A 17596-nucleotide genomic window follows, 5' to 3' on the forward strand; every position below is an offset into this window, starting at 1 on the left:
TAATTCTAGTTTTGAAACAAAATTATGTCAGATATTCTCTGATCTCAATGCTACTTACCGTACAATACAAGGCCATTTACAGTCTGAAAATTTCAAGGTATGTATTTCATTGTTATTTACATGACATAGAAGTCATATAAATAGATATTCCTGCCCAAGAGATTGCATACTATGATAGGTGGCTTAGACATCAAGGTCCCTAATTAGGCTTTAAAAAGAATATTTTTAAAAGGTTTTCTCTTTTGCAAAGATAGCCTTGAAATTAAGGAAGGAAATGAGCATCTGCCAGCTGAAGTGTACCAGTAGATTTACAGTTGTGGAGTTGAGAGGATATCTATCACTTGAGTTGCAGACAAGGCCTTCTAGCTTTCTTACTGGTTTTGGGCCAGCTGTATTTCAAATTCAGAAGTAAACTTGTGTGGAAGTGCTCAGAGTGGAAAGAAACTCCTGGGCAGAACTGCACAAAGTTACTTTTAAACATTTTTTGTGTCAGGCTTTATTTTAGATTTCTGATAAGCAGTCTGACCATGGGTAATTGAGAGTGATTTTTGAGGTCAAATGCTCTCTGCTTCTCATGCTTGACGCTGTTCCTTCTGTTTCTATGCTGCCTCCCGCTTCTTTTTTCATTTTGTTTTTCAGTCAGAAGCTTTAAATACAAAGCTTACAGTGTAGTTAGTTTTTCTGTATTAAGGTCTTCATCCTGGTTGTCCTCAATCCTTCTGCTTTCAATTGCTCTAGATTGAGAATCAGCTTTAGTTATCTGCTATTTTAAACCTTTGTTAAATTATATGATAAAGAGAGGCAGATTTTTTTTAGTATATCCGCATCTTCAGTTACATTTAGAGTGTCAAACTTGAACTGAAACACATCTTTTCAAATATGCTTTTTAAGAAGAAAAATCATAAAATTATTTGGGTTGGAAGGAACTTTTTAAAGATCATCTTGTTCCAACCTGCTGCCGTGGTCCAAGACACATTTCACTAAACCAGGTTGCTCAGATCTCCATCCGGCCTCGCCTTGAACACTTCCAGGGGTGGGGCATCCATAACTTCTCTGAGCAACCTGTGCCAGTGCCTCAGCACCTTCACACTGAAGAATTTCTTGATAACAGCTAATCTAATCCAACCCTCTTTTCTGTTTAAAGCCATCCCCCCCTTGTCCTGTCACTACCTGCATTTGTAAGAGGTCCTTCTCCAGCTTTCTTTTAGCCCCTGTGGATGCTGGAAGGGGCTCTAAAGTCTCCCCAGAGCCTTCTCTTCTCCAGGCTGAACAAAATGGAAGTAGGAACACAACTTCAGTTCAATAATATGTATAAGCCAATGTTAATTTTAGTTATTTTATTTTACAAAAAGATATTTTCTCTTACATTTGGTGGAGGCACCTGCTTCAAACATTGGGGCAGAATGAAATTTACTATCAGGATAGAATTGGCAACAGCCAAAATGGATAATGTAATAGGAATTTAAAAGGAAAATGAAACCCAAGTGAGATTTCTTAAAATGTAGTTCCTATATACATATTTTTGTAAAATGACTAGTCTTGCCCAGCATGGTATCATTGCAATATACTTCAGTGTGGAACTACTTAGGAATAGTTGTCTACAGTAGTAGTTCTCTGTGGTCTATTTCCCATCAAAGAAATAAATTTCTTGAATACAAATGTTTTAGCTTTTTTTCTTTCCTCTTGCTTCTAGCAACGAGTGATGACATGCTTCCGAGCATGGGAAGACTGGGCAATCTATCCAGAACCATTTCTGATCAAACTACAGAATATTTTCTTGGGACTTGTAAATATCATGGAAGATAAAGAAACGGAGGTAAGTGGCCTCAGGATCTATGCTAGCAGATGGGAAAAAGTGTGTTAATATAAAATAGGGCTGGCAAGGATTATTTCGCTCTTTTAGGGTGAATAAACCTGTCTTTCCTTCAAGTCCTTGCTCCTAAACAGAGGTGTAACATATTTTCAAAAGCAAATACTGTTTAATCTGTCTATGAGTGCTGTGGTGGAGTTACATTGTGAAAGTGTTTCAGAGCAAAGACTAGTGCAGAATGACAGGTATTTCTTTTGTGTTGGAAATACTCTGTAATATCTCTCTCTGAATTCTGAGTGGAGTTTCAGGCATTGGAACTGTGTGGAAAGATGCCTTCCAGAGCAGTGGGAAGGAGGCCTGTAGTATAATTGGAAGGGCAGCTGATTCCTCTGAATGGAAGAGCAGGGTGAACACACACGTATGAAGGACAGTGCCTGTACCTAACAAGTTAGAATACACAGCTGTATTTATAATTTGTGTGTTCCTTAAATTGGTGTTCCTGCTAAATAGGCCATTTTTGTCAGTTGTTCATTTTGCTGGTCTTGGGGAAACTTTCATATCAAGTAAGTGTGATTTATCTGACTCTAATTGGCTGATTTTGAGCTATACTTCAATTTAATAGCTCTTCTTTTGCATATAGGTATTGGAAAGCCTATTGACCTCCTTTCAGTACATTGTGGACAAATTCTAAGTTCTTGCCTATAATTTTTTATAGGAAGATATTGTCGTGTTATTTACTCTAGAATAAGCAACTATACTTGTTAGCAAAAATTGTTGCAGTAGATATTTTTGAGGCTTTGATATTTATAAAAGTGCTTCTTTAAAAAGAAATTATTTAATAATTGGAGAAGTAAAGAAAAGCAATGTAAATTTGTACGTGAAATAATTACATATTATTTGCTTTCAGGAAGTACCGGATGATCTTGATGGTGCTCCCATTGAGGAAGAGCTCGATGGTGCTCCACTAGAAGATGTGGATGGAATTCCTATTGATGCTGCTCCTATTGATGATCTGGATGGAGTCCCAATTAAATCACTGGATGATGATCTTGATGGAGTTCCTTGTATGAAATGTTTCAACTTTCAGATTGAATCTTCAATCCTTGATCTTTTTTTCCTGTGGAGTTTTTAGAAATACAGCCTAGAACTGATCTGGCATGTAGCTTTGTAAAATGTTGAGTTGATTAATTTCAATTTGCTCTACTGCTTTTAGGTAGTAATTGCTTCAGAAACACAGGAGGTGTCTTCTGATGTTATACATGTTGGGATGTAAAACCTGGTTTCTTTCTTTGCAGATACTAACATTGTATCATCTGTTTCATTATTTAATTCTGATTGTTATCTTAGTACTTTTCCGTTTCAACTTCTAAAGAGCTTTGTAAGTTATTTTTCTGTGTCTCTTTCTCCACCAGTGGATACAACTGAAGATTCAAAAAAGAATGAGCCTATATTTAAAGTTGCCCCTTCGAAGTGGGAAGCAGTGGATGAATCGGAACTGGAAGCCCAAGGTTAGTTTTGACAGTATCTTTTCTGAAGTAAACTGAAACCATAATGTCACTTAAGCAATGATTATTTTCAGCTGATCTGTGCTAAAATGCTAATGGAATTCATGTTGTAACATAGTGGGATTTTCTGTTGTAACTTGTTCACTGAATTTTTAACCAAAAAGGAAAATACTGTATTCTGTTGCAGTTATTCTACTTCAATAATCTATCAACCTTTAAAAGTAATTTCCAGTTCATTAAGAATAAATACTGAAAACAAAAAAAAAATGTGTTTGTAGTTGGCAGTCTTTTAAAATCTTGGTTTGAAAGATAATATTTTATAAACGGACAAATACTTGCCTGCTTTTGAAGGATTTACTGAAATGTGATACACAATGTGAGCGAATAGCTCGGTGAATAGTAAATATTCTGATAATGGGCTGGTTTGAATATTTCTGTGAAATAGAAAGTCTGTATTAAGTGCTAGATGCTGGTAAGTTTTACCACATTGTACTTCTTATTATATCTTATATACTATACATCTTATTATAATTATATTACAAATACTAATTTTCAGATCAAGTGGTAGCTTTTTTTGTTGTTAAAATTATCCTGCTATCTCTTCTAGCTGTTACTACTTCTAAGTGGGAGCTTTTTGACCAACATGAAGAATCTGAGGAGGAAGAAATTCAAAAGTAAATACTTTTCCATTCTGATGAAAACATACTTATTTTATGTATCTAAGGTTGAGTGTCTTTGGAACTCCTTATAAGATAGATATCTATTACATGAGTAGAACAAAAATGAAGTTTTGAAAGTAGGAAAATAAGAAAATGGAGAAAAGTCAGGATTTTAGTGCAGCATGCTTTCAGTCCCCATGGTTTTTTTCTAACATGACAAATTACACCTTTTGGTAGAATTGTTATGCTGATTTGAGAATTTAACATCAAATAGTAAGAACTAAGGTAGTAGTATGGATATCTTGCTATCAGGTGTATATGAATATATCTAAATCTCTGCCTTTTGCTTCTGAGACAAGCACAGTGAGTCATGTTCTGAGGTGTTTTGTTGGATGCTGGTAGGCTCCATGCCAACAGAAGTTGGTTTTGAGTTGTCTTTGAGAACATCTGTTAGTTAATGCTGTAAATACTTCCTGCATTGCATGGAGTCCTGCAGCACTCTAGTGGCCAGCCTGGGAATATAATTTTGAGTATCTGCCATCTCTCAGGTTTATCTCCCAAAAGCAAATGTAGTAAATTTTGTTCTTCCATTAAACTTAATATACCTGAAAAGCTCCATTACAGCACTTTGAGATTCTCCTGAGGGAATGGGTTTGTTCAGTAGCTGAGGTAGAGTTGTATTTGATGACTGTAAAATTCATGAATTCTTCTGCACTCTGTTTCTGTGAAAAGTATAAATTGTGTGAGTAATAAAAAATAACAACAATTTATTAAATGAGAAAGTTATCTGTCTCCCAGATGGAGACTAATTTGTAGCTGCAGACTTTTACATAATCTAACTTAATATATTTCAGAACTAGTAACTAATCATAGAAACTAAGTAGGAGAAGTAGTATATTTCATATATACTTAAAATACCTGTTACGTCTTAGTTAGTTCTGTATGTTTTCTGTAAAGTCAAGAAGAAGAAAGTGAAGATGAAGAAGACACTCAGAGTTCTAAGTCAGAAGAACAACACATGTATTCCAATCCTATTAAAGAGGAAATGCCCGAATCCAAGTCATCAGTCAAATATTCAGAAATGAGTGAAGAAAAGCGTGCCAAACTCCGAGAGATAGAGGTGAGCATGGGGTGTTTTGTGCCACCCTTCTGGACCTTTCCAATTGTCACCCCACCCTGAGTTCTCTACATATGATAGGGAGTTATTTTTACTGAAATAATTACAGTCCTGTTATATAGTGGGGTTTTGTTTTAGTCTGGTGTATTTTTGTAAAGGTATATTTGTTCACACCCTTACATTGCCTGGTTTTGACTTCTAAAATAATGCAGGAAAAAACGGAAAATAGAGTCAGGGGATATTGCATGCTGAGAATGACTGTTGCTTTTCAGAACCACTAGGAGCTTTAGATCACTTGGGTCCTCATACGCTTTCCTCCCCTTGGGCAAATGGGATTAACTTTTGGATGTGGCCTTAGTCCTCTACGTTTCTTGTTTTCTCTGTTTCTTGCCTCGAAGTGTCTGTATTTTATTGCATTTAACAATGTCTCTTTTCACGGTCTCAGCTGTCAAAGAAGTAGATACAACTAACTCAGGTGGTCGTGGAATGGAGTATTTTAATTGAAGCCCTACATGCAGTTCGTAGGGCTCACTGGTTGTTCTCTCCTTTCTCCAAGCACAGGTGTTATTGTAGCTGTTAAGCTTGATCAGCAGAAGTTATGTCTTTGTTCTGGCTTCTGAGCTTGTGCTTGACTGAGAAAGTGACTAGAACTGGAATTTAGCACAAGCTTTGTCTAGCAGTGAACCCTTTCTGATACACACTTGCCATGCAAAATCAGGTTAAAAATTGTATGTGACTTTCTGGCTTGTATTCAGTATTCAAACCTGGGGGACATTGAATACCAGAATTCTTGTAGCTTCTGTTCAGTGCATTAAAATGATATTAAGAAGCTTCTAAATACTTATGGCAGTTGTAGCATCTCCAAATGACAGGTTATAATCTGAGTAATGTTTTGAAGGTGGAATTGTGGCTGCCTACCTGTTTATTCTATAATGTGCTAGTTAGCTAAAAGCAGACATTAGCAAAGCCCTGTAATATTCTTCTAAGATGTTCAGCCAATAATTGAAAATGTCACAAATGTTGTTTCTCTCAAATAAGCCTCCCTTTAACTATTCAGATTTTATTGAAATTAATAGACTCTCACTAAGCACTTAGAAACCTCTTGTTTTGTGCAGCGGTTTGAAAGTTCATGATATGTAGCCATATTAAGTGAGTAAATTCTGAGTGTGAGAAGCGGAGTGGGATTTATGTCTGACCTGACTCATGGTGGCAGTATTTTTGTAGAAAATACATGATGTTAGACTAATGAAAGTACAAGTGAAACTAATTTTCATGTTTCTGTAATATTGATTGTAGCAGTTATGGAAAGAGCTCCTTTCAGATTGAGTATCTGTTTTACGGACCTTATCTTGGCAGTTGTGGAAGCAGGTTTGGCACTGATTTGTTTTAACCATTGTCACTTTTACACTGCACAAGTGTTTTAAGTTCTTTCATCAATGTACTCTGTCAGTAAAAGTTTTAGGTGGCAAATACCTGAGTTTTTCAAGTGCATGTTTGCATTTTATTCTTTTTGGTAAGTGAATTACCATCTTGGTTTTACACTTTTGGAACTGCCAGAAGAGGAGAACAATTTTTTTCCTTTTTGAGAACATTTCAGACACTATGTAGGAGTACTTAAAATTTTCATCAAGTTTGTAATTGACAAGAAAGTACTCCCTGTACTACTTCAAAGCATTCACACTCATGGTTTCTTCTTAGTATGTACCCAGTCCCTGCCAAAACCCACATCCATTATTAATTTCAGGGAAGGGGCTGAGGAAAAAACCAACCAATTACCAGCTTTAAGAATTATGCCATCTAATATGCACTGTAAAAAAATGTTGTGTAAAATATTTGGCAAAAAAATTGGTGAAGTCTGATTCACTAGCTGCACAGTCTACACAGTGACTGCCAGGGAAGCTGAGAAACATTTTTTCATGCATTTTTTGGAAATTCATTAATAGAGCAACAGTTCTTTCTCTTGGCACAGTTAGTAAATTAAGCTTGTTAGCTGGAAGGGGAAAGTGAAGTAAGAAACAAACTTTGGCCTCAGCCATCACATCAGAGGAGACAATTTAGTAACCTTTTGTTTGCCTTGCCTCATACCCCTGTTAATCCTTCTGAAGTGTGAATTCTTTCCAGAACTTAGCAGGAGCAGAGGCTTTCCTGTAGCACTGAAGAACAGTGATTTCTTAACTGTTTAAGTGTGGAAAGATTGGCACTTTTCTTTGTATTATAACTTAAATTTCGGAATGGTCTTTATGGTGCTGTGTGCCTTTCATCCCTCGGGGACATCTAAAAGAAAGGTGTATTCCTCTTTGTAAAGAGACCTTGGTGTTGTGAAGTGGTAGAAAAATGGGAATTTTATTATTTAAATTGTTCATTAAGCATGTTCCCTTAGAGTGTACAAAAACTCACAGACAAAATGAAGCAGCATAGTCCGCTTTGTACCTTTCTCTAAGGTGTCTTACTTCTGTCTCCACCTTGCTGCACAAGTTTTGATAATCCTACTCCAACAAACAAAAAAGCACAGCACAGGCTTCATCTGCAGCAGGAGGCAGGCTGTTCATAAGTCCAGACATATCAGTGCTTCCAAAAGGGTTAAACAGGATTTTAGTCCGTCTTAGTATCTGGCTTTACTCACCTTTATGTTGGCCACCTGAGACCTCAAAGCAGTGTTTGACTGAGGTAGGAGACCAGTGGTGTGGAGGGTTCCTTCCTGCTGGGCCTTTCTGCTGGTACCCCCAGCTTCAGGAAGGGCAGGATTGGATCCTGTTACACCATCCTGTGTCTGTGCTCTGGCAGTACCTCGCTGCCCCCTGCACAGATACTCCACACCAAACACCCCCTGCCCCCTCATGGTATTGAAAGTCTGATTTATTTTTCTACCAAGCGCCAAAGAGAGTTTCCTGGATGTCACAAAGGAAAGGTGGTTACTTTCGTCAAGAAGTTCCATAAAATTTCCATATTTCTTTCTCTGGATTATGGTGCTTAGTGTGCAGAATACTCAACTTTTGAGTATTTGTTTGTCAGGTCACAGGAGCTGTCTGTAATCATCACTGAAACAATATATAACCCTTTGGTTTTTGCAGTTTGTGGAGGTTTCTGTAGCTGGCTCACTTGAGGCTAATGCAAAATGGTGTAAAGATATGCTATTAAGTATCCTACTGATTGTGGCTTAATAATAACAGATGAGACAAATTGCCTTTTGCTTAACCAATAGTTTTGCTATTTATAGCAGTTGTTTCTTTGACGATGATGATTACTCAGAAGATTCTGGTCTGTTTTAAATCTTTGACTCTTATTTCTGTTTTACAAAAGCAAGGAATTGCTTAGCTCCAAGACTCTTGGCAACCTGTGAGTGTGATGGAGCGTGCCAGAGGGCTCTGTGGCAGAAGAGATATCTCACATGTGTACATCAGTACATCTGTCATCTGTTGTTGATAATATTGTAGCTGCAGAGATTCCACTACTCATAGACTTGCTGGAAAGATCAAGCTTTCAAAGAAATATTTTGCTCTGCTTCTGGCAAAATCTAGGACTTGTGATGGCCATTGTTGTTGCAAGACTGTTCTGAAGAAAACCAAAACACTTTGGTCTGTTTGGATGTCTGTCCTGTCTGTATCTAATCAGTCTATACTGAAGTGCTTACATTACTTGCCAAGCAGAAATTCCTATCTTTCATCAAGTGTCTGGTGATGAGCTTCCTAGTTCATCCTAATATGTAGCATGCAGCTAATTTATCTCAAATTAGTTATGTTTGAATGTGGCCGCTTTAAGTTGAGAGGCTGTGTAACTGTGGAATAACCTCTTGTGAAAAAGCCTTTTTGCACTGAAGATCCTGTGCATGGTCTCAGTATCAGCAGAAGGTTAGAAAACCAAGAACAGTTTTTGGAAGCAGATCAATTTTAAGTGAGGGAGGCTACTGACAACACACCTGTTGGTATCTAAATGGAAAAAGCAGAGCTTCAGTTTGCAGCAGTCTGGTTTCCCTGAGCTGTGGTAGCAAAATGTTACCCGTTCCTTTAGCTTGCTTGCTTCCTGGGTGGGCTGTAAGCAAGGCCTCAGCTTCTAGCTAAGGCTGAACACTTTAAACTCTCCTCAGATGGGTCCAGTGAGAGAGGAAGGAAGTCTCCAGATGAGAACCAATAGACAAGAGGTATGCTGTGGAGTGTTTGTCTTGAGCTTGTAGGAAAGAGCTCCTCGTGTTAGTGAGAAATGTGATCCTGCACTGGAGCATTAAGTAGGGATCGCTCACAGCAGTGATATCTGACACTTCTGCATTGCAGTCTCTGAAGACCGGGAACTCTGCTCTGGGAGGCTGCTCTGTCTAAGGAATTAGAATTGCAAAGTTTGGGCACAGGGATTTGAAACATTTTCCCCTTCCATTTTATCATTCATATTACTGACTTTGGGGATAGTCCAGATAAAAATCAGTGTATTTATTCCTAAAGATGAACAGGCTTAACAGTTCTTGTCTGTTGAACAAGAATAGTTAAAGAACAGCCAGTGCATTGAGGATATATTAGTTCATTCTCAATGCAGGTTTACAAAGTGAAATGCTCACAAAATTAATCAATTAGATGCTTAAGCAGATTTAAGTCTAAGTGTTAAGGATCTTTCTCCTGTGGGAGTATCTTGAACTGTGTGATAGGGATATGAGCATCCTGTACTCTGCATGGAGAGGTCGTGAGAAGAGTGTTCACTTTGGCCAGTATACAGTGAGCAGTGAAATAGTGAATGGAAGGCTCAGCCAAGCACTGCAGCTGGTGCAAGGGAAGGGTGGAAGGGGCCTCTGTGCTTGGAGTGCAGGAGTGGATGGAAGAGCCTGTCTTTCTGTAGTGCGCTGTTGATACCATCTCAGCACTTTGTAACACTTAGTCGCCTTTTCCAGGGGGTGTAGTCATTTCCTCTGCTCACAGCATCTTTTAGAATGAGTCAGTTTACATGGGTTCAAAGGGAGATACAGAGATTGTGTGGAGGAGAGATCCATCCATGGCTGGTGTGTAAAAGACCAGAGCTGTCTCAAGAAACCACATGATCCTACCATAGCTGGAGTCTGGGGAGATGTTGAGTGAGATGTTACCATAGGGTAGGCTTTTCCTATTTTCTCTCTTCTCGAGGCACCTGCTAATGACCACCTTCACCGCCCCACTCCACCCACAGTTTCTGGAGAAACTATGTGCAAATAATTCCTCTTGCCATTTAAAACCTGCTGCCAACAGTGGGTTGTATGGCATGCATGTCAGCAATTTTTGCATCCATTTAGCTTATTAAATCAGGTAAAGCCTGTTGTTGGGATTCCTAGTTTATTTTCATCTCGGGTTTCTTTGGGCTATAGACTTAGGCTTCCTTGCTTTCTAAATATCATTAAACAGAGACTGTCACAGCTTTGTTGGCTAAAACTGTAAAGAAATAAAATCTGATGAGGATGGAGGGTTTCTTTGGGCTTTGTTGGTTTGAGTTTTTGTTAGTTTTGTTTTTTTAAATTATCTGGGTTACTTAGTTGGGAAAAAAAAGTCTTATGGGCATATTCATGCTATGACAGCCCAAGAGGCTTCTTGGATCAGCTAAGCTTCCTCTGCACTCCTCCTGCTTGGTACTGAAGATGCTGAGCAGCTGATAACCTTGGAGTTTACATGATGGTAGGGAATGCTATTCTGATTTTTTATCAGAACAGGTGGTACACAGTTAAACTGAGTATGTTTCCAGAAGGTATTTCTGCCTTTGGAACTCTGCATTTGAAGGGGGGAGAAGAAAAACATGCCTTTATTGAAGGTGGTATGTGACAAATGATGATGACAGTTTTCCATTGGCTGAATTGTAAGAAAAAATGCTCAACTGCAGGGAGAGCAGACTCTGTAAGTGAGGGAGGGAAGCAGAATAGTTAACAGAAATTTACTGTGATGTGAGGTAACTGCTTTTTTAAAGTTTTATTTCTTTTTCCCCTAAAGCAAGTTGTTCCCTTATATTTGAGACTAAAATGAAAAATGGTGTTGGCATAAGCTCTGTAACTGAAGGGAAAGGGGATCCTGTTCAAAATAGTGTTATCCTTGCTTGGATTTTATGTTTCTTAACATACTCGTGATTAGTTTGTTTTTGTGATACCTTTCCTTTCTGTCAGTAATTGGAAGGGCTGATTAGATCCAGTCTGCTCGATTTTTGAGAGGGAAGGAAAAACCCTGCAGAGTTTGATTTTGTGACTACTTCATATTGGGGAATTGAGGACCTGGAGAATAAGAATCCTTTCTGATAATCAAAATGGACATAGTTGCAAAGTCTTTTCCTTTGTGTGTTTTCAGTGTGGAAGAATTAAATATTTTTAAAGAGAAAATAACTTTGTGTGTTTGCTAAAAATAAAACCTCGAGCACTGGAAAAATCTACTAATGTATAGGATGTCGGTATTGGAACAGGACATGCAGGAGGGTCAGAGCATGAACATTTGGAAGAGGGCTGACAAATACAACCTGAACTATTACCAAGATCTTCCTTCCTTCCCCAAAAAAGAGACACTTTCTTCTCCAAAACAAATTGAAGGATTGTTTGTACAAGGACATGTCACTAGGAGTAAAGAATTGACAGATGATAAGAGATGTGAGTGAAGTTTCATTATGTGAATCAACTTGGAGAAGGTTTTAGCTCATCGAGACCAAAAAAAAAAAACCCAAACCCAAAAAAACAATCCACAAAAAAACAACACATGGAGAAATTCTGACATATGCTTAACTTTGTGACTCTGCCGGGGATACTGCAGCAAATTTAGTGTTACATTTAGCAGCACTTGGGAACTGAAGTCGGTTGGTAAGCTTGTTAGCACATGAAAAAGTATTATGTTAGTAAAAATCAGTTCTTTCAAATCAGCCACTCTGTGCAAACAACCCTGAAGAGGAGATGCATTGTTTTATGTCCTAATTATGTCAGTCATTTTATTTTAACATTTAGGGTTAATGCAAAAAGGCAGTTTCCGAAGGAAACTTTGAAGTAGACAAGAGAAATTGAAAGAATGTATTGACACCTGCAGTAAATGATTTCATTTTGAAAGAAAAAAACCAGATAATGACCCAGGAAAGACAAGGGTGCAGTGTACTAATGATGGGAACAGAATTTAATAGAATAACAGAAAAAAATTCCCTCTATTTTTAGTTCTTACCATGTCTGTAAACAACTGCAGGTGCCTGCAGATAAGTGTGTGGTTTTGTTACTTTGATCCAGTTTAAATAAATCTGGTACCTCTGTGCACAAGCTTGTATAGAAGGAATGAAGAACACAGATTATAAATCATGGAAATTTCATTTTCAGCCACCTGCCTAACTGGATAAATAATAAGCCAAATAATCTAATGGTCAGTATTATTTTCACAGCTTAAGGTGATGAAGTTTCAGGATGAGTTAGAGTCTGGGAAAAGACCCAAGAAACCAGGCCAGAGTTTTCAGGAACAGGTTGAACACTATAGAGACAAGCTGCTCCAGAGGGTAAGAACTGTTCTTTATGTTTGCCTCTGATTCTGTGATAGGCTTTTATTGAGTTGATTGAATGTAGGGTGGCATTAAGCATAACAACACATGGTTCTTGTTAAAATACTACTGTAATGTCAGACTGCGTGTTTAAGTCCAAGTGCTTTCGGCAGAATACCTACAATCTCCTTTTTTAATCAAAATACTGTAGTGTTTCCCCCTTTACATCTGGGTGTCATAGAGTGTATAGAAACCTTAGAGACCACTCTTGGGTCTACTGCATGAAGCAAACTGTTAGGTGTGGGAAAGGAAGGGGACAGCTCTCAGTTGAAGATGTTCATCAGGCTTCTCATTTTGCTTTTAGTAATTGATCTCTTGTGCTAAAGGCTTCCCAAGGAAGGGAGAGAATAGTTTTAAGCAGCATATCTATTTCTGATTCTCCAGTGTCTTAAGTTTCGTGAATAATTCCAGCTCATCCATTCACCCACATGTGACTAATTCTGTACCATGACCATTTTTAGTAGTCCTCTTTGGACTATGAAGTCAGAGCGATTTTAATAGTTAACATCTTATATGTGATATGATGTAATCTCCAACCTTTGAAACACAATGATAAAATATAACCTCTTTGGACATTGCATTTAGTGAGGGAGGATAAGTGACAGTTGCTTTTCTGATCTGGTTTCACAGCCTGACAGATCAGTGGTGAAGTTAGGTACCCGTGCAGTTCCTTGGAAGCTAAATTGAATAAGCAGCTTCCACGAGGGCTTTTTCTGTCACTTGTTATTTGCATTATTTAGTGCTCAATATCTGACTAATTCACAGTACCTTGAAGAAAGAGACTTGTAAAAATTAGGTAAACCGATCCCTGAAGGAGATGTACACATTGCAAGTTGATGTTAGCAGTTAAGACTGCAGTTAAGACTTTATAAGACTTTTATGAGTAACTTTCTTTCTAAATGTAGTTGTATCATAAAACTTTCCACTTTCTTGGTGTTTTCTGTAAAAGAAATTATTTGTACAGTAAGCACAGAATGCTTAGTGAGACAGTAGCTTAAACAAACAGAAATTGATAATAACAATCTTGATAAAGTTTTAGGTGCCTTGTGTTGAATGAGTTCAACCAGCTCACTGTATTTTGGATTTTTAATAATTGTCTCTTTCACTTTCAAGAAAGAAAGAAATACTTAATGATAATTATAACCATTCTTTAAAACAATAGTAACTGTTGTTAAGGGAATAATTTCATCTTTTGCTTTAATGCCATAATAAAGTTAGTTTTTATAATAGTAATGTAATACTGGTTCTGATTACATTTCCCATGAACTTGGTGGTTGGTCATTCTTTTTTGTCAAACTTAAAATAAGCTGTCCAAGAGTAATTTCCCAGCAGCATTGTATATTGTTTAGAGACAAGAAACTTAGAGCTATTTAAAATACCAGGATGAAATGCACAGTTATGCTATCAAATAAACCTGGCACAGCTTGAGAGTGCAGTGATTTTAGATTATTTTTTGCCATGGAATGAATTTGCTTTAATGATTGATCAGTACTAAAAACCACAGCATCTGACCTCTGTGTTCAGACTTGCTGATGAGGTTTATTTCTGTATAGTTAGTCTTCTGTTTGACAGACTACGTGTGCTCAGGGTATATATTTTCTTTCAGAATGGTCCTGTTGACACCTAAAAATGGACTATAGTTGTTTGTTTTTGACAGAGTAGATGTTATTGCAGAATCTCGTTTGTATTTTTGTTTTGTCTTTAGATAGCCTCTAGTTATGAGAGTATATAAATTTTCCATCTGGATTAATGAGGCTGAATGCCATATGTTTTAAGTAGAAGGAGGTTCCTGGTATTCTTCCATGTTTAGTTTAGAAAATCTATTACAGCTGTAATATTTCCCTGAAATTTGTAACATTGAAGACTGTTCATTTCCAGTTACTCAGATATTCTCACACAGGGTGACATCCCTCATGTTTCTGTTAGCGTTTGTGTTACAGTAAATGTTTTGCAGAAGCAAAGGGCTGAAGAGGTGGGAGGGTGTGACCATCAGTTCAGATCGTGTGCTGTGTTCCATCAGTGCTCACTGCTTTTATGCTGTTTGTGATTAGCTTGATTGCCTCTAATAATTACTCACCCTTATCTGAAATCATGAATGCTTCTAATAATCTAGGAAAAAGAAAAAGAGATGGAAAGAGAACGGGACAGAGACAAAAAGGACAAGGAAAAGTGTGAGACCAGGTCCAAAGATAAGAAGGAAAAGGAGGAATGTACACCAACACGAAAAGAGAGGTATGGCTATCCTTGGAGTAAAGTGGATGGGAGGAAAACCCTAACAGTGTCTTCGTAGGCAATGGCAGCCCTGAAATTACGCTCTATCATGCATCTGATTTTAAAAGAAAAACACAAAACCACAAACAAAAAACAAAAAATCCAAACAAAACCCATGCTTTGACTAATAAAACATGCTCCAGTGTTCAAGGAATTGTCATTTTTACTCTGCCCCAAGGGAGGAACCATTTCCCCTTTGAATAGAGTTGCCCTTTGGCTCATCTATGCCCTGAGGAAACATGGTAAAAAGATGACCAGTTGCAAACGGGGTTAAACTGTCTTGTAGCGGTGAATTGTCTGCAGTGTCTCAGTCAGGAAACTGTCTTGAAGACAGACCACAAATGACAGGCAGTGGTTTAAATGTTACTCATCTCATAGTGCAGATCCTTCTGAACAGCTGGGTTTGGCGTAGTTGATTGGACACTGATCTTCTAACACTTGCATAGCCAAACTATGCCATGGTTCTAAGTGTAGCTATGGTAAAAGGCCTTGCTTTTCAGGGAGCTGTGACAGAATGTTTTTACACTACAAAATGACTCACAGGCCTTAATTATTTTCAAGCAGAGAAAATCTGTTGCACATGTTAAACTTGATTTTTTGTTTTAATAATAAAAAGCCTACTATATCTTAATTACTTACAAGTATCTGACATCACATTGGCTAAAGAAAATCCCTGCAGAAAGGAACAGATGTTCTTACTGTCCGTTTTCACTCCCCGTGTGTGTGTGTCCCATGCCCAGGAAGAGGCGGCACAGCGCCACGCCCAGCCCGTCCCGCAGCAGCGGCAGCCGCCGAGCCAAGTCTCCCTCGCCCAAATCGGAACGCTCCGAGCGCTCCGAGCGCTCTCACAAGGAGAGCTCCCGCTCCCGCTCTTCACACAAAGATTCTCCCAGAGATGTCAGTAAAAAAGGCAAAAGGTGAGCTGGTATCTCCTCTGTTTCAGGAAGCTGATGGGTGTGTTTGGCTGGGGTTTTGGAGGGGATGTGTGTTTTAGCAGAGCACATTTGATACTCCGGTTTCCTCTCACAGTGCTCTGTAGTGCCTGCTCCTCATTAATACCTTTGGACACTGGGGTTGGAAGTGTACACAGCCTCCTGCCCTGACAACTCCAGACTCTGCTCTGCTGTAGTTTTGTTTACCTGTTTACTGGGGATTTTAAGAAATATGGCTTTAAACTAGAGCACCTTTCTTTTTATTTTCAAAGGAAAAGTCTTCTGTAGTCCTTCTAAAATTTCTATAGCCCTTCTATAGACCCTCTCAAATTACAGTGACCATGTAGCCTTTCACTGAAGATTAGCTTCCATGAAGCTCCTCACTCCCATAGTTTGTTTCTTAAGGGGAAAAAAATTAGATACTGGTTATGGGGTTTTGTTTCCAAACTAGGTATTTCCTAATCTCCACTCTGACACAAGTATTTGTCTTTAGTTAAACTTGAGGTGAAATTTTATTATTGTACTAATGTTGCTGTAACTTGAAAGTTCACCTTCCACTTCTTTTAGAGGTATAGAATATCTTACTGATACAAAATTCCTCAGTCATGCTGAGAAAAATTCCTTTGATGGTGTTGAGGAAATCGTAACACAAATCTACAGTATTCTTGTGCTTATATAAATAAGGATTTCAAGTAAAAGTAGAAAAGTATTTGAGGGGTTTTTTTTGAGTTGATATGATGCTCATTCAATTTTCATTATATTAGATCAATATATTAAGTTTGGGTTAGATGACAGTAAATTTATTCAGTGTCCCTTCTTTTCCTGTGGAGTTGCATCACAATCTGAACATGTTTGATGAAAATCAGAAGTATTTGACTGTAACACAATTGAACATAGTTTTTCATTTCTATGTGGACATAAGCTGCAATTAATATAAGAGCCAAGGTGGTTAGTATGTGAAAGGCTGTGAATTCCTGATGTGGGTTTAAGGACATGAGTGTGTTACTTTTCCTGTGGGTTCTAAGCACTGAAGTTAAGCCCAAAATTGTCTCAAAACCTCATAATGCAAAAATGGCCTTTTTCTCAAAAGCAAGATAGCATTCTGTTACTTTCCTTACTAGGGAAAAATACTTTCTACCTTGTTTGGCTCAATAAATGAAGACAAATAACATCAGGAAGAGGTGCTTTTAATCTGTTAGTATTTGACATAAACCTTTTTTTTTTTTTTTTTTTTTTTTTTTTTTTTTAGGTCGCCATCTGGCTCCAGGACACCCAAAAGATCAAGAAGATCACGATCTAGATCCCCTAAAAAGTCAGGGAAAAAATCCAGGTCTCAGTCCCGTTCTCCTCACAGATCTCACAAGAAGTCAAAGAAAAGCAAACACTGACATTGTTAATATTTTTTATGATGCTGTCACTTACTGGAAATGCGGTTTTGTTTTTGTGCCTGAACAGTCTGTTTAAAAACAAAAAAGCATTCCTGATTATTTTTTTTTGTGAATGCACGTGTATACTCATGAGTATCGGCATCTGTAGACCTGTCATTGTTTTATATTGTACAAAATATCTTCATTGTGACTATTTCCCAAAAGAAACATTTTTGTGTTTAGAAGTTTCATCAGAAATGTGTGTAACTGATCTGCTGGCAGTAGTGATATTTTGTTTTTAGAACGTTGTGACATAGCTGAAATAACCCAAATGTTCCCCCTTTTTGTAGCTTTGACAATTTGAATTAGATTTCAAATAAAATCTGAACAGAAAATGAAGATGTTGTTTTCTTGCCCCACTGGTGATCCAAATCCCTAAGG

At 37.8% G+C, this 17596-nt stretch overlaps 1 protein-coding gene across 6 annotated transcripts in view; it reads left to right on the forward strand.

Annotated features, from left to right (window-relative positions):
• The window catches only part of U2SURP (U2 snRNP associated SURP domain containing), a 51319-nt gene extending 33765 nt beyond the window's left edge, over positions 1-17554 (forward strand). For all 6 annotated transcript variants that reach the window (XM_032119916.1, XM_032119917.1, XM_032119912.1 and 3 more), the window contains 10 exons: positions 10-97; positions 1694-1816; positions 2718-2874; positions 3223-3318; positions 3923-3989; positions 4932-5094; positions 12433-12543; positions 14699-14817; positions 15597-15773; positions 17038-17554. In XM_032119916.1, coding sequence (XP_031975807.1) covers positions 10-97; positions 1694-1816; positions 2718-2874; positions 3223-3318; positions 3923-3989; positions 4932-5094; positions 12433-12543; positions 14699-14817; positions 15597-15773; positions 17038-17176 — 1240 coding nt within the window. In that variant the 3' untranslated portion in view covers positions 17177-17554. The remainder of the gene's footprint in view (positions 1-9; positions 98-1693; positions 1817-2717; positions 2875-3222; positions 3319-3922; positions 3990-4931; positions 5095-12432; positions 12544-14698; positions 14818-15596; positions 15774-17037) is intronic.
• Positions 17555-17596: the final 42 nt, after the last annotated feature.

Source organism: Corvus moneduloides, chromosome 10 (genome assembly GCF_009650955.1).
Source record: "Corvus moneduloides isolate bCorMon1 chromosome 10, bCorMon1.pri, whole genome shotgun sequence".
Taxonomy (NCBI): Eukaryota; Metazoa; Chordata; class Aves; order Passeriformes; family Corvidae; genus Corvus; species Corvus moneduloides.